Source organism: Cryptomeria japonica, chromosome 6 (genome assembly GCF_030272615.1).
Source record: "Cryptomeria japonica chromosome 6, Sugi_1.0, whole genome shotgun sequence".
NCBI lineage: Eukaryota > Viridiplantae > Streptophyta > Pinopsida > Cupressales > Cupressaceae > Cryptomeria > Cryptomeria japonica.
Genome location: NC_081410.1, coordinates 381,809,150 through 381,833,789, shown reverse-complemented (window position 1 = coordinate 381,833,789; position 24,640 = coordinate 381,809,150). Strand labels below are relative to the sequence as shown.

The following is a 24,640-nucleotide window of genomic DNA, read 5'->3' as shown; positions in this document are numbered from 1 at the left end:
CACCATCCTCACAGCCTCATTAGTGAACATCCCAACCTCCTTGCAAACTGATTGGAGGGTTGGCTCTCTAACGGATCCCAAAAAGGCCCTCTAGTCCTCCACAGAAATGCTTTTCAAGCGGATACCTGTGTGTCCATCTTGAGAAATCGAATTACCAAATTAAACAGCTTGAGCCTATAGACCTAAACCAGAGGCATAATTTAAATACCGTGAGCTCCAAATATTTATCTACCAAAGGCTAATTGAAGATGAAAGAAGCAAAGATCATATATAAATAGCTGAAGCTCTTGATTGTAATAATCCCTTCTCTAACCGTATTAATTGCTTTAAATTTTTTAAATCTTTTGTATATCTCTGCAAATTTTTCCAATAAATGCACGAGTACCAAATTGGAAACAACTATAAACCCGTACAAAATTGGAAATAGCTATAATTTATAAACCAGTACCAAGTACCACATTGGAAGTCGTGGGGACAGAGTGGATTACAGTTAGTGACTAGACATATATTAAATGACTGGCATTATCGACCGAGACATTTGATAGATGTCTATTGAATCCAATTCCATTCTGGGCACTTTCTCCTGAACTACGTTCTCTTCATGAATTTGGGCTGAAATAAAACTTTAGCCATTGATCTACGATCATCGAACTGTTTAAAATCATTGATGGATTTTAGGTACGTGTCACCTTTCATGTGTCAAAGAGGTCGCACTTGTCGATACGTCATGCAGAGTCCAGACTCAATGTGATGTACTAATGTGATGTGATGTATCATGTGCCTTGTCTATTAATGGAAATGAATTCATGAAATCGCCAATAAAATATATATATGTTTCCATAAATAACAAAAAAAATAGCCAAACAAATTAAATAATTTTCAAGCGGTGGATAAAAATCTCCAATATGCTTAAATAATTTTCCTTCGAACTAAAAATTTTCGTCCATACAATTATATATTTGTTCCATTTAAACGAAATAATATTCGACTCCTACAATATATATTTTACCCACAGAAAAAGATATTATTCGCCAGAATTTTATGTAATTTTCGTACCCTAGGAAAAAATCACCAATACAAAATAATTTTTTTTCTTACTTTGAAAAACAAATTCGCCATCAATATGAAAATTTTCCCACAAAAATAATCTTTGCTATTCGCCAGGATTTTACACTTTTGCCCAGGGGGTGGTTTCTTAAAGTTATCCTTGGTGTGTGTGTGTGTGTGTGTGTGTGTGTGTGTGTGTGTGTGTGTGTGTGTGTGTGTGTGTGTGTGTGTGTGTGTGTGTGTGTGCGTGTGTGTGTGACAGAGTAAGAAGTGTGCAAGCAACAGAGTTATGGATAGGAGAGTAGTAGTAGTATGTTGTGTGAAAAGTACAGTCTGGTGTATATGTGAGTGAGAGAGCAGAAGAGAGTGTAATGTGAAGCAGAATAATATTAGAAGTAGTATGTAAGAGAGAAGGTGTATATGTGAGTGTAGTGTTGCACTAATCCCCTGTTGGATCTATTGCAAGCAGTTGTGAATAGGTTGGAGAGATCCTTTACTAGATTCGTTGTGAGTTGTTGTGTTGATATTTGTGCTTATATTGGAACTAAACTCATACATTTGGAGATGCAATTTTTCTTAGTTCACTTACTTCTATTGCAATGAGCATTTCGATAGTGAGCCACCCTTTTTGTAAACACTATATAACTAGTTGTATTATCTTGAGAGTTAACGCTCTCCATGGTTTTTCCCATTTGGGTTTTCCACATATAAAAATACGATGTTAATTTTGTGGTTATGCTTTTTCTTTATTCTTCATTTGTTGATTCATGTTGATAAGATTGATTAAGTTAATATATTAGAAAAAAAAATTATTGATTGTGGGAATACTGATTCACCCCCCCTCTCAATATTCCACTCCAGTCAACCATTCAACAGAAATGATAGTTGAAAAGAGAATGATGAGTAGTAGAAATCCTAAAAGGCATTTTTTCAAGAAGAAAATAGATTATTAGAGTCATGCAAGTAGGGGGCAACAAATGTGCATGTAGAATGACAATCGAAAGGCATGAACACCAAAAAAAAAAAAACAACCTTAAGAGTATCAGTGACATGAATGTAGCCTAAGAATGATACTTTTGTGCTCAAGAGAGATAAGTATGCATGATGGAGGACATTTTCAAAGTGTGCCATTCAAAAAATAGTGAAGATGGCATGAAGCCAAACTTAATGAGACAACAAATAAAATGGTTGTGATGTTCACTATTTGAGTAAAGAACATAAAGAGAGGCATACTATTTCAATATGGAATTGAGCTTCATGTGAAAAGTTTTTAAAGCCTACAAGAGGTAAACATTCAATGAAGATTGCATGTGGAGAACAAAAGTTATGAAGTCACTAAGCACAAGAAAGAAGCCTTATACTAAATCATAAGGACTTAGTTACAAGGAGTTTTTGAAGTCTCTAAAAAGGAAAATTTGAAGTAAAGGTTGTATGATAGAAGTAAGGTGAACAAAGAGTATGTTGATTTGTCACTCCAAAAGATAGTGCCTATATATTGGTGGTAGGGAATAGTTGTTGTCAAAGAGAAGTGATCATGAGGAAATATTGGTGAATATGCATAATTTGAATATAGACAAGATCTAAACAATCATAAAAGAAATAAAGTCGTGGCATGAATATAAGAACTATAACAAGTGTCAAGACAATGGAATATATGAGGGTAGTCTTGAAACTTCGTCACATAAATAATCATGGTTATAAAGAATAGAAACACAAGTAGCCTTATAATAAATCAAATAAAATGATAGGAGTAAAAATATGATAGACAAACGCATTACCAGAGTCCAAATAATAGCAGAAAAAGCATGAAAATCACTGATAATGGGTAGATTTTCCAAAGCAAGAGCTTAAAACCAACCCAAATGTGCTACCACTAAGAGTACATGGAGCTTCTATTGATGATGTAGATCTATGAGGTCAATCACATTATGATTTGGGTGGATCTAAAGGTAAGTTGAGGCACTAATCATCTCAAAAGTTGTGTGTTAGACTTATTATTGTCCTTGTGCAAAGTATGGTGCTCCTTAAGAATGATAGTAAGTTCCAAATAAATTTGTGGATTAGTAGAGGTCTTTCATCGATCAAAAGTGGGTTTCCAAGTGCAAATATAGAGAGATGTTATGAGATGGTAGTGAGGATAGTCACAAAGAGAAATCTAAGTGATTTAGTTGGGGTCTTTGAGAAACAACATTAAAGACAAGGAGGATATCCTACGCTTTGAGAAGTCCTCCTTACTTCAAACTCTCAAAGAACACATGTCCTATCCCTTTTCTAATGGCATTTAAGACTATAATGGAGTATTTTGACAAGCGGAACAAGGATATAGTGAAATTTGGGAAGATTTTTAACCCAGATTGAAGGCACTTATGATAATTTATGAGCAATTTTCACAATTGCACCTATCTAGGAGAGTGGAGACAAAATTTGAAAGTATTTTGTAGCAGTTATAGGAGTTGGTCAACCAACCTCAATGCTTTTTTTAGCCTTTTCAAGAGTTGATCAACAAAAGAACATTTCCAACATACAGGGGAGGGAGTTTGACTTAGCAACTAAGGGAAACACTTGTCACTTTTCTTTCAAATAATAATCCTAAATGCTAGGAAATAGGAAGTCAAGGCTTAAGATCAACGACTAGATGCATTTTTCACTAAGTTATTACTTTCTTTTTTCTAAGATTTGTAGTTGTTTTAGCTCTTTTCTTAGCAAAGTATTATCTGTAACTCACAAACTAGTCATTTTTTTACTAAAAATGACATGTATTTTTTAAGAGGGGATTATCTAAAGGCGAATGGTTATTGTATAAACAAAATAAAATACAAAATAATGCATCCAAGTACACAAATAAACCAGTATACCTTAGCTTCTACTCTTCCTTTGATTGAGCTTGATGAAGTAGAGGCACCCTTGTTGCTCTACTTGTTTTGTTCCTTTGATAGTGGATTGTGGATTTCTCTCCACTACACAACAAGGTGGCATTGGATTCAAATGATGAGTATGGGTGTGATGGATTGGATTATGAGGCAATATTTTGGAATTAAGATGGCATGATGGATGATTTTGGATCTCAAAATGGATAGCATAAGATTAGATGAAAAAGTGGATATTTGTGAGGAGATGAGACTCCAATTTATAGATTTGAGAAGGCCAAAATGGAGGGCCAAGATTTATTTTGAGATGGAGGGCTAGGATTGAAATCATTTGGGAGAGAGGATTGAGAGGACAAGGTGTGGGATCTAAGAGATATGCTAGAAAGGCATTTCTTGTATCCACACCTCTCAAGGTACATGGAGAAGAGCTCCCAAGTACATTGGGAACAAAAAAAAGAATTTAAAAATCCTTGGAGAAAGGGGAGAGGAATTAAAAATTCCAAAATAAGAGGATGTGTGGGAAGACTAAATGGATAAAGGAATTAAAAATTTCGTGGGAAGAGGATGCATGGGGAGATTCAAAGAATTTGAATTGCTTTGAAAGGATCAAGGTGATTAGGGATGTGCAAATGATTAAGGAGATTTATTAGGTTGGTTAATGAGGGATTAGAGTCCAAGTGGGAAAGTTAGGAGGATGTGACATGAGGAGAGAGAATGAATGGATGAATTTAAAATTGAGGAATAATAATAAGCATGCTTCTAGAAGAATTAATTAGGCTAGATGATAGGATTAGAAAAGTAATTTGTAGGAATCACATGATTAGCTTAGTTAATTGAAATTAATTAACTAAGTACGATTTAGAAGAAATAATGATTGAGATGACTTTAGAAGAATGGAGAAATAATTAATTGATTGGTAAATTAATTATTGGGCTATAGTGATAAAATTAATTAAATTTGATTTAATTAATTTTAAGAGGAATAAGAATAAACATAATTAAATAAATAAATTATGTATGAAGGCTTAAATCAAATAAATATTAATTTAATTAATTTTAGGTATCTACATTTTGTCCCTCTTTGATACAGCGTCATGAAGTGATGTTATATCAAAGAAGAATAAAACATAGTGGATGGAAAGGATAAGGACTAGTACCATGATGCCCCAAACATCAGTGAGATGAGGAAGGATAACGAGGAGGTAGTGGTATGCTCCCTCAAGAGGACATGCAGGTTCTAAGAACACGGGTGTGCTCTCAAAATGGATTAGAGGACTAGAGGTTTGAGGATGAAATAATGTAAAAAGGATAAGGATGGTGAAGGGGGAATGAATGAATTGGAGTCTCCAAGGTAAATGGATGAAATGAGATGGATGAATAAAATGAAGTAAGTGAATGATATTTCTTGTTGTGTAGATGTGGAGAGAAAACCTAGATTTAATATTGCCACAAATTATGCACACCGCTTATTATAGGAATCACGATGTTGTGAATATCTGAGGCGTCAACTAGACTCTCAAACAATAGGTATCTCTATGTACATAGGTTCGCAAACATCGATGATGATGTAAATGCGAGACTGTAGGATCATACAAGAGAAACCATCAAATACACCATACCACAAAAACAATGCCTCATTATACATCAACAAAGATATGCCAAAATATAGGATGATCAAGGCAGCCCTGAACAGGTACAATCCTGGGACACAAGATAAAAAACTAGAGCAAAAATCTCAATCATGCAAACAACTTGCACATGGAAAACTGACATCTCTTGCAAGGAGTGGTACATGGATTTGGTTAGGCTGCCATACATGGGAAGGATACATCCTGATGGGCAGGAAGATAGATTTGGATAAACTACCAGACATGGGAAGGATGCATCCCGATGGGCAGGGTATGGATATATTGATAGATGCAAGAGACAAGATGGTGTGCGGGATCTCTAGGTGAGAGGATTTCCGCTTGGATTTGATTAACACGGTATGGATGGGTGTTTGGATTACGTGTGAGTCGGTATAAGCTTAGATAGATGGGAAAAACTTAGTGTGATGGGGGTCATAAATGGATTGGATAAAATGAGAGGGGGATAAATAATTGAATAGGATTGGATGTGATGGGGAATATGATATGATATGATGGGATTATTTTGTGGATATAGGATAAATAGAGGGGGAACAATGACAAGGGAGAACCAAGGCTTGGTAAGAGGATGGATGGATGGGGAGATTGCTTGGATAGAGGGTGAAGGGATTAAGTAGATAGATGGTGATAGGATATGGAGGACTAAAGGATGGAGGATAGGAGGAATGGGGATCCAAGAACTATGTTGCAAAGGAGGCAAATTCCCCAATTAAGGCTAGAAGGATGGTGAATGTGTGGTGGATATGAATGGAGGAGAAATTTGAGCTTGCATTTTCCCAAAGCATGCGTACGGATTATTTTTCTCTAGCGTGATCAAGACCAAAGGTAGGAATAAGGGATGAATTTGGATAAGATGAGGGATATGAGATGGAGGATATGGATAGGATAGTCAAGACCAAAGATAGGAAAGGAGGATGGACTTAGATAGGATGTGGATAGAGGATAATGGATATGGATAATGCAGATGGTAGGATAGTATGGATGAAGCTTTCCCCCAAGTGTAGAGTGCAAGAAGATGGGGGAATTACAGATGATGCTTGTTTCAGGCATCTAGTTCTATGGATAGTATATATGCTATAATACACCGAGAAGGATAAGAGATGTCAGATGAATTGGGATTGACTTGGTAAATGGGTTGGGATGGGAGACATGGATAGGTGGAAGATGGATAATTTTGAGGCATGTATAAGCTAGATGTGGATGGTCGATAGGGTGATCCATGAACTTCCATGAGCATTTTCTCATACCAAGCTTTGAAGTTTGGATGTGGATTTTGGGTAGCCATGTAACCTCAAAATGTTGAGAATGGGGGGATAAGTTGGGATTGGATAGACTTGATAAAAAAAAGTAATGAGATGATGCTAGATGAAGATAAGGATTAGGACTTAGCAACTTTATATTAGATTGACAGATTGATTTGATTTGCTTGGATCGGGTTAATTTGATTAGATTGGATTCATCCTTGGGTTACCTAACAAGATTGATTTGGATTAAAATGAAACCTTAGCCCTTGGATTAGGACTTAAGTGAGGCATGAAATTGATGATGCAGACCACAAAGCAAGGTGACAACCAAGCTAGGAAAAATTCAAAGTTTTGGATTAAGTCTTCTTCTACTTATGGTGGACTTGCATGCCTAAGCAAAATAGGGAAAAATGATCCAAATGATTAAGCCTTCTTCTACTTAGGGTGGACTTACGTTCTTAAGAAAAAGAGGGTAGAAGGATCCAAATGATTAAGCCTTCTTCTACTTAGGGTGGACTTACGTGCCTAAGCAAAATAGGGCAAAAGGATCCAAATGATTAAGCCTTCTTCTACTTAGGGTAGACTTACTTATGTTCCTAGGCAAAAGAGGGTAAAAGGATCCAAATGATTAAGGCTTCTTCTACTTAGGGTGGACTTGCATGCCTAAGAAAAATAGAGCAAAAGGATCCAAATGATTAAGCCTTCTTCTACTTAGGGTAGACTTACATGCCCAAGAAAAATAGGGAAAAAGGATCCAAATGATTAAGCCTTCTTCTACTTAGGGTGGACTTACGTGCCTAATAAAAAGAGGGTAAAAGGATTGGGGTTTTGATCAACCCGAAATGATTAAGAAAAGATACTTGGGGGAGATTCTTTCCCAAACACAAAAGCTAATTGATGATTGATTAAACATAAAGGTCTAAATCAAACTTTCACAAAGTGTCAACCTTAGGTTGAGGTTTGATTGATTGAGTGGATAATTTGATTGATTTGATTGATTAGATTGATTGAGATTTTGGAGATTTGATTAGGTTAATGTGCTAAGTCCTTAGGATGGAATGAAAATGATTATGAAAGAAATAATTGATGATAAGAAGAAGAAGGGGAAGGTTACCCAAGATTGGATTGATGATTGGATAGATATATTAGTTGGGGATTGATGATTATTTGGATGGATGAAAATTGATTGGAGGTTTGACTCAAACGGAGATGATGAAATAAGGATTTGACAATGATAAAGTGAAAATTGAAGAGTTTGGTCGAATGTTTGGTTAGATTTGCGAATGTTTTAGATGTTATCTAGTCTTGTCAAGAGAAATCAAACAATGACAAGCGCATTGGCCAAGGTAACGCTTTATGACAAGTGTGAAAGTGATTGGGGGCCTAGATTAGCCCAAACGAAATTTATCTGGTTTTGCACAAAATGAAGACACTCATCAGACATACAACTTAGGCAAGAAGATGGAAACCATTCAATAGGCCTCTTGCACAAGTGGACAGATAGAGATTCTGGTAGCACTAGATCCCCCTTACAGCGCACTCACTTCTCGGGCACACCCAGTTCTCTTACCCCTAAGATCTAAAGATCTTTTAACAGAGGGATTCCTATCTCATCTTGAGTGGGTACATGAGAGGTAACTTTGAGGTACGATCTGCATCCCCTTCACTATGAATGTGGAATTTTTGGCTACTACAACAAGGCTCTTAGTGTAATTTCAAGGGATCACCAATCCAACGATGGATTCTCGAAGCAAGCTACTTAAGGCTCTAATTGAGATTATTGGTGCAAGGAGGGTCCCCACATACATCCAATTCACTCAACACCTCAGCCACCTAACTAGCTTATTTATATAGCGACTTGGAAACCTGCTTGAGATTGCGTCAAGAGAGTCGATATCCCCGATGTGTCCCATTCGAGATACCCTTGTGGGGTGATCAAATCCCCATCAAGAATAGCCCTCAACTACAAAAGAAAATGCAATTGTTATTAATCGCTTTTCTCTTACACCCAAGATCCATGAAAGTGAGGGGAGAAGATACTAAGTGTAACGGTGGGTCCACCTTAAATAATGTGCAAGTACACCAAACACAAAATACACATGTTCTTTTTAGGCCCAAATGAAAGATTTTTGCTAATCTAGAATGCAAGAAAAAAGAAACTAAATCTAGTGGAAAAGATGATGGTCTTCAACAAAACATCCTGCAAAAGAGTGTTAGTAGTCTGATTTTATGTCTTGGATATGAAAAAAAGATGCAAGGATAGAGCAAAGTTAGCAAAAAATAAGCACTTAAAGTGGAGACGTTGAAATGTAGGTGCATGTGCAAACGTTGATTGAGGCCCTGCACAGAGAAAGTTAGCATTCAAAAATTCAAAATTCAAAATTTTAAAAACAAGTGGGAAAAGAATCTAGGCGGAGACGTTGAAGGCATGCACATACGTTGATCTGTGGATTGAACTATGCTCATACATTGAAGGCATGTGCATACGTTGATCTGTGAATTGCACTATACTCATATGTTGAAGGCATGCACATATGTTGATTTGTGAATTGCACTATCCTCATACGTTGAAGGCATGCACATATGTTGATCTATGATTTGCACTATGCTCATACGTTGAAGGCATGCACATATGTTGATCTGTGATTTTTAATGAAAAAATTCAAAAAAAAAAAGGTTAGCGGGAAAATTTAAATTTAAACGGAGATGTTAAAGGACTTAAGCAAAGACTTCGAAACAATAGAGCAGAGGTGTTGAGATGCAGATGAAAATGTCGATACACTAATCTACGAGGAAAATGATTTAAGAACAACAAAAATCATTAGCTTCAAGGGACGTGGGTCTTACCGAGTGTGCCAAAATGAAAAAGGCATGATCTAAAGCCTAACAGTTATTGTATAAACCAAATAAAACACAAAATAATGCATCCAAGTAAACAAATAAACCATTATACCTTATATTCTACTCTTCCTCCGATTGAGCTTGATGAAGTAGAGGCACCCTTGTTGCTCTACTTGTTTTGTTCCTTTGATGGTGGATTGCAGATTGCTCTCCACTACACAACAAGGTGGCATTGGATTCAAATGATGAGCATGGGTGTGATGGATTGGATTATGAGGCAATATTTTGGAATTATGATGGCATGATGGATAATTTTGGATCTCAAAATGGACAACATAAGATTAGATGAAAAAGTGGATATTTGTGAGGAGATGAGACTCCAATTTATAGATTTGAGAAGGCCAAAATGGAGGGCCGAGATTTATTGAGATGGAGGGCTAGGATTGAAATAATTTTGGAGAGAGGATTGAGAGGAAAAGGTGTGGGATCTAAGAAATATGCCATAAAGGCATTTCTTGTCTCCACACCTCTCAAGGTACATGGAGAAGAGCTCCCAAGTACATTGGGAACAGAAAAAAGAATTTAAAAATCCTCGGAGAAAGGGGAGAGGAATTAAAAATTCCAAAATAAGAAGATGTGTGGGAAGACTAAATGGATAAAGGAATTAAATATTCCTTGGGAAGAGGATGCATGGGGAGATTCAAAGAATTTGAATTGCTTTGAAAGGATCAAGGTGATTAGGGATGTGCAAATGATTTAGGAGATTTATTAGGTAGGTTAATGAGGGATTAGAGTCCAAGTGGGAAAGTTAGGAGGATGTGACATGAGGAGAGAGAATGAGTGGATGAATTTAAAATTGAGGAATAATAATAAGCATGCTTCTAGAAGAATTAATTAGGCTAGATGATAGGATTAGAACAATGATTTGTAGGAATCGCATGATTATCTTAGTTAATTAAAATTAATTAACTAAGTACGATTTAAAAAAAAATAATGATTGAGATGACTTTAGAAGAATGGAGAAATAATTTATTAATTGATAAATTAATTATTTAGAAAGGCTTAAATTAAATAAATATTAATTTAATTAATTTTAACTGTCTACAATTTTCATAATTTCAAAGCAATAGGATGACATGTTCAACAATGTGCTAATGTTATAACACCTTTTCTCAATAAAATTCAATTATTTTACCTTCCCACATGCTATTATCTTGTGTGCAACTTCATAATTGATATATATTCATGTGATTTTGCTCAAATCCTCTAATGTATGTCTCATTTTAGCACCTTTAGGCATAAAGATGCATGGTTATATTGCAGGTTATGAGTTGTGTAATGAATATAATTAGCTTGTAATTGTGAATTTTTTTTCTTTTTCTTCAAAACCGTAAAAGTATTCAACCTTCTCATGAGTTATTGATGCACAAACATGTAAAAAATATGAGTAATGTGACCAAATCGTTGAACCACTATTTCGATGCATCACCATCATAGATATAGGTTTTATTTTCAAAAACATCATTTCTATTTTTCTAGCAAGTAGAATAGGTCAATATAGGTGACAGTACCAAGAGGAACCAACCTTCTCTAAAGGTTGACCTCTACCATCAAATCCCACACTCTGAGAGGTCATCCCATGTGTCAATGGGTAGATAAGTTTATAGCTTCGCTAGGGTGCAACTTTGTTTATAACATGAATATACCAAAGTATGAAGGAATATTTTGTATATCATGCATGAGAAGAATATTCTCCTAAAAGATGCTAAGTTGGGTTTCAATGTATAAATATTGCCACCACCAATGGTGTTTTTAGTTGTTTGAATTGAGTATTTAGTTGGTGATGTCTTTGGGGTGAAAAAGCATCATCACCAATAAAGATTAGTTGACTGAAAATAGGCATGAGGCTGCATATTTTAGGAAAGCCACTAGGAGGAGTTAATGACTGGTTGATATGATTTCACCAATCAAAGTTGTTGCCACACTAATGGAAAAAGCAACCCCCTTGTATATGGGAATGTTAGAAGATGCTAGTAATGTACTTGATGTATCATACAAAATAAATCCACCCCTTGCTTTGCTTTTTTAAAAGAAATTCAATGTTTTTTATTTTTTTATTTTTAATAAAGCTTTTAAATTTGATTATTTTTAAACAAAATTATTTGATAAGTTATTGCACTATGACTCTTAAGATTTTTGTGTCCATGTTGCATTTTTTTTTCTTTTTTCACAACTTTTTAGATTTGGTATTTAGACAAGAGATCTTAGATTTTGGTAGTTATGGATCAACAACGAGGCTTATTTTTCTCTAGAATGAGTTGATTTTTCTCTCAAGGTTAGATCTCTTAAAAATTTGATAGGAAGTTACATATATGGTACTATGATACCATGTTAGAGTTGATAGTGAACCCCACAACTTTTAGAAATCGCCTGCAACCAAAACACCTATTAAATTTTTAGAGAAAAGCCATGATTATGCAATACAACCTCAAGAGAGAGATTGATCCAATGGAGTATAAGATATCAAGATTTACCTGTAATGAAATTGGATTCAACTAGATAAATTTGGATAGATTACAATGAATGCTACCTAAGTTTACCTTAAGTGAAATAAAGTAATAGGGGGCCTTTAAGTAATTAATGATTGACTGATTAACTACTAAGGTAATTACATATGATTGATTAATTAATTACTAAGGTGATTACCTAGTTACTCCAACAACAATCTAGTGGACAAAGCCTCCTAATTTTGATGTCATCAAGAGGTGATCCTTAAGATCCTACCATACAATGATCTGTGTTGATAGAAGGGACATCATAAATCATGAGAGTTAAAAAATATATATTTCTCTTGTCTTCTTTATCCTTTGATGATAAGTCCTCACATCTTACTATATGTGTGGGAATATAGAAAGGTGGATCGAGAAAAATTATATTAATTCAATATTTAAATGCATAAAAAATCTTAAAGGAAATGAATATCATTAGCATTTTAATTTGTCATTTGCAACACAATAGGAAATAGAACTATAAGTGTCTGAAAATGGATAGGCATATAGATGACTCAATGGCCCATCTCATGACCCTATGTGGAATGAAAACATAAATTAAACTCTCTTTCAATCAATTTTTCATCTGTGGAAGTGTTTAGTCAACTTCCTAATATCACATTTAAGTTACACTATGAGAGCTAAGTTGCTCACTAAGTGGATGTGACCTTTCACTATTATGAAACCTTTATTTATTGATCTAGTTATGTATTTTCCTTTTTTCTTTACCTCATTGAAAAAATCCACTTCAAGTAGTCAACATTCATCGTAAATAGATATCCACCCTTATGAATGAATTATTATTTGAAGGGGTGAACACTTGTTTTAAAATTAGATTTCTTGGACATTTGCTTGTGCTAAAAATAATTTTAATCTTTTCATTTTTTTAGTTGAGTTATCTTTACTTTCATTGATGCATTCTCTTCAAATTAAACCTTATATTACAAATCATTCTTTGTTACTTTGATGGTCCAATTTCCTATGTATTTTCTCAAAACTCCTTTACAAACAAACTCTTGTAAAATTATGGTCTAATAAGTTAATTTTTTTAACATATTTTAAATAGATTATTCTTCATTTTAAAGTTATCAATAGCCTCATAGATCATCACAACAAGTGAAATCAACTGGTTCTTTATATAGTATAGATTTTATGCTTCTTGTGAACAATTGCATATTATGACAACTTATCTTTTACTTTATTCTAGTTTATTTATTGTCTCCCCCTTTGCTTTAACAAGAGAGGAATGAACCCATAATTGAAGGAGAGGAGAATAACAAATCAATTAGCCCTATAGGGACGTTTATGTATCTCCACCCTCCTCCAAGCATCGATTTTTTATTTTTTGTTAGGGGTAAACAGGTTTTGAAGGGACCTAAAACACTTGACAAAGATATTTTGTTGGGATTTGGAACCCATTTACAATACGTTGTTGAGAGATAAACAAAGGTAAACAACAACCCAACAATAATAGACTAGAATGATCAAAACATCAAAGAACCATATGCAAAAAGGGGAAACCACCTAATAACTTAACTTGTATAAACTATAACAATGGACTCTGAAAAGGCTCTGGAAAACTTTAGATGATACAATGATAAGCTCCCTTTACATTACTCATTCTCCACCTTAATAGGAGAGAAAGGAAAGAAGTTTGGAATAAGGGTAGCAACAACTTCCTCGTAACTAAGAATAAGAGGAAAAGCAACAACAAACCCATAGCATTCATTTTTGGTTGATCAACACTTATTTTGGTGTTTAGGCAATGAGAGTCATCTTGAATATCATTTTGTATTGAGCATTACTCTATGGAGGCAACCGCTTGAAGGAATTATAAATATATTGTAATCAATTTGGTAAAATGATAAATATTACTTCATTTGATCTTTATTTGTAGTGCATTTGCTATCTTTTATTCTAGACAATCTATTTGTTGGAAGAACCATCACAATCATAGCTACATAGAGTTTTTTGCATTAAGAAGAAAATTATGATTGTAAAACTAAGAACTAACTCAAAAGAGTTAAAGAGAAAAACTTATAGATGAGCACTCTAATTTAAATACCATGAGAAAAAATAATATATTAGATGTGTAACTCAATTCAAATACATCAATGCAACTCTCTTTTTTATTTTTCCCTAATAAGTATATTATACTAGAGTATAGAATATTGTAATGTTGATATTTACAATCATAATTTAATTCATGAACTCTTAAACCTATGATCTAAATAATTAAACATTCCAAATTTTCTTTTGATAAATAAAATGTTAAAATAATATGTTGTTTTTTTTTTTTCAATTTTAATTTTGTGTTTTCTTATTTATTTAAATTAATTTATTTGTAAATTGTTACTTCTTTGATTAAGAATGAAATTAATAAAATTATTATAAAATTTGTATGAAAGATCTAAGGTGAATTATATTGACTATACACTATACACTTTGGTTGGTCTTACTAATTAATTTGATGTCTTTTGCCACCATTTTTTTGATAAAAGTGCTCGAACCTGCGATCCAAACACAATCTTTTCTCCCAACACCCCACCAATGGAAATTGATTTAAATTGCGAATGCCGGATCATTGCATCCACATTCATGCATTCAAGAAATTGCACTTACTAGTAACTGCATCAAAAGAATTCACGCATTAAAATCTTTCAAGAAATTGCCCTGCAAAGTGATTGAGTAGAGCGATCCCATGGAAGATCAATTCACTTTTGACGAAATCGCTTTGCAAATGTTTTCTGATCTGAAAACCGAGGTTGTTACACAGTTTGAATACCACCATAGGTTGTTCTCCAGGTGCTTTAATAACCTAAAAATAATTTCCACATGTTTCCTCCAAGGAATTTATCCACCTGGAGATGGTGGTCAGCAAATTGCCTGCGACAACCCAGTGGTGGGGAAAGGGCATTGTCTGGACGCCCATGAGGGAAATGAGGTAAAGCTGCATTTATCACATGCCTTCTTGGATGGATGTGCAGAGATGGAAAAACAAAAAGAAAGGGAGAATGACAATGGTGGTGGTGAAGATAACTGCACGATTGGAGGGAGAACAGCTGCCAGAGAGAATTTGCTCAATGCCCACATGGACAGATGGGACGAGAAGAGAGAAGAAGGAGGAGGTGGAGAAGAAGAATATGGAGATGGTGGTCAGCAAATTGCTGGGGACAACCCGGGGAAAGGGCATTGTCTGGACGTATCACATGCCTTCTTGGAAGAACAAGAAGAACGGGAGAATGACAACGGTGATGGTGAGGATAACTCCAGGATTGGAGGGAGAACAAGAACACCTGCTAGAGAGAATTTGCTCAATGCCCACGTCGACAGATGGGACGAGAAGAGAGAAGGAGGAGGAGGTGGTAAAGAAGAAAACAAAGATGTTAATTTAGTCCACAAGGGTGGTAGAGGGGGAGGGAGATGGAGAAGGAGAGTAGGGGCTAAGGAGAAGAAAGAAAACAGTGATGTGGCAGCAGCATTGCCTGCTGTTGGAAGAATTACACTGTCCAAGCGAAGGCCATGGCAAATGATTCTTGGTGCAGAGAAGGAATCTGGTAAGAGAAAGGCCATGGAAATAAAAGAGCATCCCCAGGCCACGAGGATTACCCGTGCCAGGTGCAAGTTGCAGGTTGAGGTTGAGGTTGCCGAGGAGCCTATGAATGTGGCTGCCACAGTATCTCCATCAGCATGTCCCAAAATGGCAGTCTCTCTGCAAACAGGAGACAAAGACGGCTCATCTCCATTGCCTTATCCTGTCATTGCGGTCCTATCACAAACAGGAGGGACGGGCAAATCATCTCTATTGCCTTCTCCTGTCATCGCGGTCTTATCACAAACAGAAGGGACAGGCCATTCATCTCCATTGCCTTCTCCTGTTAAGGCTGTTCCGTCACAAACAGGCGGCAGAGGAGGCCTATCTTTATTTCCTTCTGCTGTCGTAGCAGTGGCATCACAAGCAAGAGGCAGAGGCGACTCAGAAATCAATGAGATATATCTTAAAGGTGATTCAATATCAAAATTGAGGATGACAAAATCCTGTGTTGAAAATCAAGAGTCGACACTTGAAAGTGATGTATTGCAAGAGTCGACACTTGAAACTCATCTCAATACATCACTGCCACTGATTAATGCTGCTCATAGAGAAGAAATGGTGACTGAAGAGATGAAAAGTAAATCCTTGGAACAGATGAAGACACCTGCCAGAGAGAATTTGCTCAATGCCCACAAGGACAGATGGGACGAGAAGAGAGAAGAAGGAGGAGGTGGAGAAGAAGAAAATGGAGATGGTGGTCAGCAAATTGCTGGGGACAACCCGGGGAAAGGGCATTGTCTGGACGCCCAGGATGAGGGAAAGTTGGAAAAACAAGAAGAAAGAGAGAATGGCAATGGCGATGGTGAGGATAACTGCAGGATTCGAGGGAGAACACCCGCTAGAGAGAATTTGCTCAATGTCCACATTGACAAATGGGACGAGAAGAGAGAAGGAGGAGGAGGTGGAGAAGAAGAAAATGAACATGTTAATGTAGTCCACAAGGGTGGTAGAGGGGGAGGGGGAGGGAGAGGGAGAAGGAGAGTAGGGGCTACGGAGAAGAAAAAAAAAAGTGATGTGGCAGCAGCATTGCCTGCTGTTGGAAGAATTACACTGTCCAAGCGAAGGCCATGGCTGATGATTCTTGGTGCAGAGAAGGAATCTGGTAAGAGAAAGGCCATGGAATTAAAAGAGCAGCCCCAGGCCACGAGGATTACCCGTGCCAGGTGCAAGTGGCAGGCTGAGGTTGAGGTTGCCGAGGAGCCTATGAATGTAGCTGCCACGGTATCTCCATCAACATGTCCCAAAATGGCGGTCTCTCTGCAAACAGGAGACAAAGACGGCTCATCTCCATTGCCTTATCCTGTCATTGCGGTCCTATCACAAACAGGAGGGACGGGCAAATCATCTCTATTGCCTTCTCCTGTCATCGCGGTCTTATCACAAACAGAAGGGACAGGCCATTCATCTCCATTGCCTTCTCCTGTTAAGGCAGTTCCATCACAAACAGGCGGCAGCAGAGGAGGCCTTTCTTTATTTCCTTATGCTGTCGTAGCAGTGGCATCACAAGCAAGAGACAGAGGCGACTCATCTTCTGAGATCAATGAGATATATCTTAAAGGTGAGTCAATATCACAATTTAGGATGACAAAATCCTATGTTGAAAATCAAGAGTCGACACTTGAAAGTCATGTCAATATATCACTGCCACTGATTAGTGCTGCTCACAGAGAAGAAATGGTGACTATAGAGATAAAAAAGAAATCCTTGGAACTGGTCTGTGAGGATTCTAATTATATGGATTGTATGAGAGTCCCACAGGAAGTCACAACAAAAATATTTGAGGAATGTACAGGAGGTAGGCCATCCTCAAGTCCTGTGTTGATCCCTAAACAAAACAAAGACAATTCAGCAGCACCTGTCATGATTCAGTTGGAAGTTGTTGCTATAAGAGATAATGCTGGTCATGGAGAAGAAATAGTGACAATAGAGGCGAAATGGAATTCTTTGGATCCAGTCTGTGAGGGTTCTAATGACATGGATTGTAAGAGAATTCTGCAGAAAGACACACCAAAAATAGTTCAGGAATGTGCAGAAGGATGGCCATCCCCAAGGCCTTACTGTGGATACAGTGCTGACATGAAAGCTGCAGAACAGTCAGAAGCCTTGGATGCCATAGAAATTATTCAACTGCAGGATACTTCAAATATTACTGAAGAATTAAAAGGGAATGAAGATACTGAAACTCCAATTAGTCATGATGTTTTCCAGCAAACATCTATTTGTAGTAATGAAGTTTTCAGTAGAAATTTACCTTCATACACATCTTATGCCAAAAATAAGGAAGGGTCTTTGATTTGTACACCATTGCCTCGATTTCAAGCTGATGGCATGTCATCAGTATGCACCTTTGTTTCCTATTTACTGGATAAAACTCACCTACATACTACACCATCAAATGCTCAGTTATTTGGGTCCTGTTTTGGAGTGACAAGTCCTCAACATTGTGGGCAACAAGGTGACTCCAAGACTGAACCTTCAGATGACACTCATTACACTGCAACAAATAAGATTGGAAAAAGATTTGGTTCATCAGTCAGAAAGAAGGATTCAGGAACACCCAATGTAAGAGCTGGTAGTAGGTTTGCCAGCCAGATTTCACCAAGGATCAGTCAGAGACCAAGCAACATATCATGCAACGTGAAATCTTTTATTCCGCTAGTTCAGCAGAAAAAGGCATCAGCATCAGTTATGACAGGTGAATTCTTGTCTGAATCTGAAAAAATAGTCTTACTCTCGCATTGAGACCTTGCTATAACCCACTTTTACATCATTTAACTTCCACTTAAGGTTTGCTTGTTTATGTGTTTTCTTATATCCATTACTCTTTCATTGGAACCTTGGTAACAACCCTCTTTTACCTTGTTTAACTCCTACTTGCCTTTTACTAGTTTTTTTGTTTTCTCACATTGATAAGTTGTTAAAACTAATTTTATAGTTCATGTGGCAAAAAGAGATTGGGTGAAATGCATCGAGTTTGATCGAGAGGATGGACATTGCCTCTTTTGGGAACTAAGACTAGTGTAGTAGACTTATTACATCAATTCAAAAGAAAAAAACATCAATGATGTTTTTCCACAACTTTTAAGAAGCTCTTCCTTCACAGTGCGCCTAGATCCGGATGGAAATGTTGAGGTAAATCAGTAGGCATGGAAGCCTTGTCCCTTGGCAAAGAAGAAAAATTGAAACATTGATTTAGATGTTACTCTATATGTCATCTTGATGTTTCCAAAGGAAAATGTAAATTACTATTTTGTTATTTCCCTGGACAGAAAATGAAAATTGATAAGACTTATGTCTCCTGTGTTATAAGTTCTACTCTTTTATTTCATTTAATGCAATCAAAATGAAATTGTTGCAAGATATGCAATTAAAAAAAAAATTATGGTAATTTAATCAATGAATTACATTTTCAACTCCCCTCTTCTTAATAAAAGTTTGTCTGCAAACAGGTTCTTGAGGAGGCCGAAACCTCCAACTTGGTATAACTTTGTTCAATTTTTGGCCTTTTACCATCAAATTGAAATTATGGATACTCATTAAGACTATATATATTTTAAGCCACCAATTTAGGTTTGGGTCCAGGTTTGACAGTTTGGTAAAAAGTTTTTCCCAGTTCAATATAGCTAGCTGGGTTCAGCTATATATATATATATATATATAACCATGATTCGCACAAAATATACAAAAAAAATATAGAACATGGTTGAAAGTCGATAAACCCAGAAATCACTTTTTAACGTTAGATTAGGTCTTTTTAAAAATAAAATTGCTTTATCATCATAAATATTTTATTCTTTTCTTCCTGGGTCGCCCAAGGCTCTGCTCAGGGCACGCCAGCCTTCACCTAAACTTGGATCCATACCTTGTACGAACCAGAGTAGGTACAAGCTGATTTCTAAGCAAACCCAGTTGCACAGAGGTGGAGGAATGGGGTACAGTAAGAATTGTCCTCACCAAAATGGAAAGCGACATTGCTGTAAAATCAAGAAAAACTGAAATTAGCTAGTCTGATCTGTCACTATAAAAGGAAAAGATGATTTGTTACATTCAGGTTTAATTAAGGTTTATTTAAGCAAGACAAATACAACTTTTCATGGATAAGGCACTTATGTATCTGCCAACTTCAGCTAGGCAATGCCATATTTTGAGTCTATAAGTAGAGATTTTAGGATACCTCTTTTTTCCATAAAGAATAATATATATTGAAGCAAAAATATTAACAGAAATGAGAGAAAATGTTCAAAAAATTCCACCCTATGAGTTTTACAAATTGCTGCAGTCAGAAGGAAAGAATAGTTATGATGGCAGCTGAAGAGTTTAGGATACATTCTTGATTCTTCACCTTCTAACATTTATTTAGAGAAGTGCTGTTAAATGAATGAATGAAATTATAAATTCCTGGTCTGTTATCTCTTTTGTAGAAAGACGATGCTATCCTACAACTTTGAAAAATCTGTGCCCCATCTGAAAAAATAGTTGGTCTGTCACAATTAAGTATGAACCAAACCATATTGTAGAATCATACTCAACCTGTATAAAATAAACTCCAAGGACAGTGGCAAACTTGAATAAGCACTATTTCCTTGAGCATCTAGTTTAAAAATAAGGAATATTCTCCTTATGCAATTATTAGGCTTGCTTCATAGTTTGGAGCCAATCTGTTAGGTGAGATCCACCATTTGTTGAACATTGGTTTAGTTGTTCATATAGTTAGATCCAACATGTATTGAACAGGAACCAAATTATGAACATTTAAAAAAATTTTAAAAATAAGGAACAGGACAGCTATTAAGATGATTTAACATGTATGAGAGATCAACACATAACGAGCTGCATCACAATTGGCGACAGTTGCAGAACAACCAGAGTGATCAATGGACAGAAGTGACCAATGTAATCTTGAATGTATACGAGACTTCTCAAAATTATTCTGTTTAAAGATAAAAGTTTCTGATTACTGGAACCACTTAAACAAAATTCTTGTCTTCAATGTATTCTTTCTGACATGATAATGAACATCACTGTTGTTGACATCTCTCAAGACACCTTAGGATAGGGTTGCTAAGGATTGACTCCTCTTCACTATGTGCTTATGCCCACCAACACTTTTATCCGAGTTTCTCCTAGTACTCGATGCTCTCCAAAGCTGAAAAGTAAATGTGATAAGTCTTATTAGACTCTATATGAAAGAAAATGCTACAATGGGGACAGATATAACATTGCAGAAAATAAGGGAGACATGTTCCATTTGTATGTATACTTGTATGGACAGAACAGATGCATCACATGCAAATGTTTGTACTTATATTATTCTAAAGGGCAGAAAGCATAAAAGAAAATACATGATATGATGATACATTTGACCAAAATACATAAACATCGGAGTATTATATTCAAAGCTTTGAAAAGAATAAGTACCTAGTAAAAAATTTGAAAGACAGTGATTAAAGACTATAATAGCCAGTTAAAGTAGAGAATAGGAGTTCTCTACTTCTTGGTCTGCGTTTATTACATTCAAGAAACTACGCAGAGTTTGACAATTAATAGATCAAAATTTGAAGAATAAGATTAGCATTTTATAATTTATACTAAACCAAGTTTTCAGCATAAAAGCTCTCAGACTTGTATTTATGACCTTTTGCTCTTAAAATGTTTAAAATTCAATCTATTTCCTGCAGGAAAGAGAGATATCAAAGTGAAGGCTTTGAAGGCTGCTGGAGTAGCAAAACGACTTGAAGAGAAAAGGGAACAAGAAAAAGGTGGTAAAGGATTCAAAATTGCCTGTAGTGACAGTAATAAATCCATATCAAGTGGCATGGCAAGAAAAAAGCCAGTGGGATGCACCTTGCAGTACCAGTCAGGCACTTCTATGATTGGTGTGGATCTGAAGTTGAGAAAAGCTTTGGCAACCAAAAATAAAATGGAGCAAGAAAATTTGAGAAAATTGGATGAGAAAAAAAAGAAAGAAGAAGAACGGAAGAAAAATGCAGCAGAGGTTGCAGCAAATAAGAAGAAAAAGGAAGAGATGGACAAGAGAGACCGTGAGGAAAAGCGGAGGCGATTGGAAGCACAGAAGCAGCGGAAGGAACTTGAGGAAAAACTTCGTGCTAAGGAGGCAAAAGAACAGAGGCACCGAGCTCTGGTATCTGAATAGTAACCATAACAGATTTCCTACATCAATGAACTTAATTATATGCTGATATTAACTTAACACTTCACATATTGAAACAGGATGACTGCAAGCGTAAGAGGAAGGCAATGGAGGAAAAGGCAAAAAAGCAGCGCCGTATAGAGAAAGAAAGGGAAGCTGCTGAGCGCAGACGACGGATAGAGGAGGATGCTAAGTCCAACAAATTTGCATCAAAGGATGCAAAACACATGCAAAAAGTCCATCAGCATAATGAAACAACAACTCAGGCCCAAAATGCATATGCTGGAAAGGTAAACTGATACAAATTTACCAATTCAGATCCTGTAGTAATGAATCAGACCTGTCATCTAATTTTATAGTGTTGACAACTAACAAAAAACTTTATAAATCTAACTTGTATAGAAGAAACTTGGAGTATGGCTTCTTATGGTACAAATGATGTTTCCAACTTTATTTATGCTACTGCGTCACAGGTGTCAAGCATGTTAACTAGTTGTGCAAAAGTTGCACATGGAACAGAAGGGCAGTCAGTGTTGGGAAGAAACCCAAGTTCACATCTATCATTAATATCCAACATCGATATTGAATCTTATGAAATATCGCCTTATAAGGGTTCATATGAGCAGGATAATGATGATAGAACTTCAGGGAAACCCATACCACTATGGGCAAGGTAGATGAGGATAAGTTTCTGTTTGGATGTTTTTTTCAACAAGGCTATAAATTTCCATTGCTTCCTGACACTTTTCTTGGTTACAGGAAAGAGTATTTGATTCGGCATATCATCAGTCAACAATATATTGATCCCGATGAGATATTTGCTGGTGCAAGAACTTGTAGTTTAAATGAAGGTACTTAAAATATAAAGTTATAACAGGAGTAGAAAACTTTATATGTCTCTACTCGTGTTTGATTAAATATTATACATTTAAATGTTTGAACCTCTTCAAGATGCCATCAATTAGTTGTTCTTATGTGCTTTGAGAAAGGTGTGCAGGTGAGACTCATAAAATGTTTTAATCTTGCAGTTTTTGAGTCTTATGGATCAAATGGGAGGGGAGATTTCAAACGGCGTAGTTATAGTGGGGAATGGCTTAATGACTGTTTCACATGGAAAGAAGAGTATCAATACAAGTTGCAGATGGGATACATAAATGAGGGCTGAGTAAAATAATTAAATGGATTATTGAGGGAGAAGAACTGTGGTAATAGGTACAAACATAGAATATCATTACAAGTTGCAGATGGGATACATAAATAAGGACTGGGTAAAATCATTAAATGGATTCAGGTTGCCTTGTCTGCTTATCGACGTGTTTGTACCTGTTACCACAGCTATTCTACCTTCAAGATGAATTTTGTGAATTTAATGGTTGCACCATATGAACTGCACCATGTGAACCATACAAAAGGATGATAATCAGAGTCAAAGATATCATCTTGCTGGGAAAAGTATGAAAATAAGCCATAAGAAAGTTGGCACTAGAAAACAAATCTGGAGAGCCCGTGTATTTATCTGATCCTTTTTTATTTATAAGGATGATGCTTAATGTATGATTAATTTCATTTTTTTCAGGTCTTCCTTCACTCATCATGACTTTCTTTGTCAGTGGAGGATGTACTAAATATATATATGGGTAATCCCTCGAGCACCCATCTTGTATTATACAGTTGTTTTTCCTTGCTGGACATCTTCAAGTTTCTTTTCTAAAGCATGTGCCTTTTACCTGCAACCTTTGTTGCTTCTTCACTAACATTTTTCATTCTTCCAGGGTGCTTAGTACTGAAATCATACAAAACTAATGGTCGGTAGATTTAAAACTTATGTTCAATTGTTTATGGGAAGATATAGTAGAGAAAAGAAAAACATCAATTGGAACATTTAAAAGCACGTTAGATTTTGACTCTTTGTGTACACCTGCATCATGATTTTGTAATTTCTGTGGAGGGTGTCATGTTCGAATGTGCATTTGCAAGTGTTGTGTTCACTATTGGTTTTGTTTGAATATAGATGGTCAATCACTGAGTTTAAGATTTGAATTTGAACGCAAAGTGACAATGTATTGGTCTTTCAGATGCATTTCGTTCACTTGTGTGTTTGCAATCATTATGTTTTCTTGAAGATTGATTTTGTCTTATCACAAATGACCACATAATTGAATTTCATCAACCATGGAGTTTTTGATTTGAATGTGAATATCAAACCAGCAATGTCTTTATTTTTAGATATTTAGAAACCATTTGTAATGATCAAAAATGGGTGTTTTAAACTAGAATTTATCCATATCATAGACCAAGAAACAATTTTAGCCTCTAAATGAGTTACAATGCCCACTGCACTTGTAGCTCTTTGATTGTTTGCCTCTCCTGTTCCTCCATTGTTATGGAAATAATCCAATCTCTGTCGTGGGTAGACTAAAATGCTTGGTATATAGTTTGGTGCTCCAACATTGATACATAACGCTCTTGAAAATACGAAGGAAGGTCTGTTAATTTCAGTGTTGGAGCTCCAATAATACAGTTTATCAATCTTTCAAATTCGTTGTCAATCTCACCCCAAGACATGCATCAATTCTAATCCATTGAGGCTGGCTCAATGCATCAATCATCATCTGTTGAGTACACTAATATGATTCACCCATAATTTGCAACGGTGTTGACATGTAGAGGAAGACTATCTACACGAGCCAAGAATTTTGTT

General features: G+C 36.0%; 1 protein-coding gene across 1 annotated transcript; it reads left to right on the top strand.

Moving 5' to 3' along the window:
- Positions 1 to 14,736: 14,736 nt before the first annotated feature.
- On the top strand, positions 14,737 to 23,605 carry LOC131067380 (uncharacterized). The gene is made up of 6 exons (XM_058002360.2): positions 14,737 to 18,483; positions 21,467 to 21,930; positions 22,020 to 22,229; positions 22,413 to 22,612; positions 22,699 to 22,790; positions 22,968 to 23,605. The coding sequence occupies exons 1-6, from the start codon at positions 14,895 to 14,897 to the stop codon at positions 23,102 to 23,104; spliced, it is 4,692 nt and encodes a 1,563-aa protein (XP_057858343.2). The 5' UTR covers positions 14,737 to 14,894; the 3' UTR covers positions 23,105 to 23,605.
- Positions 23,606 to 24,640: the final 1,035 nt, after the last annotated feature.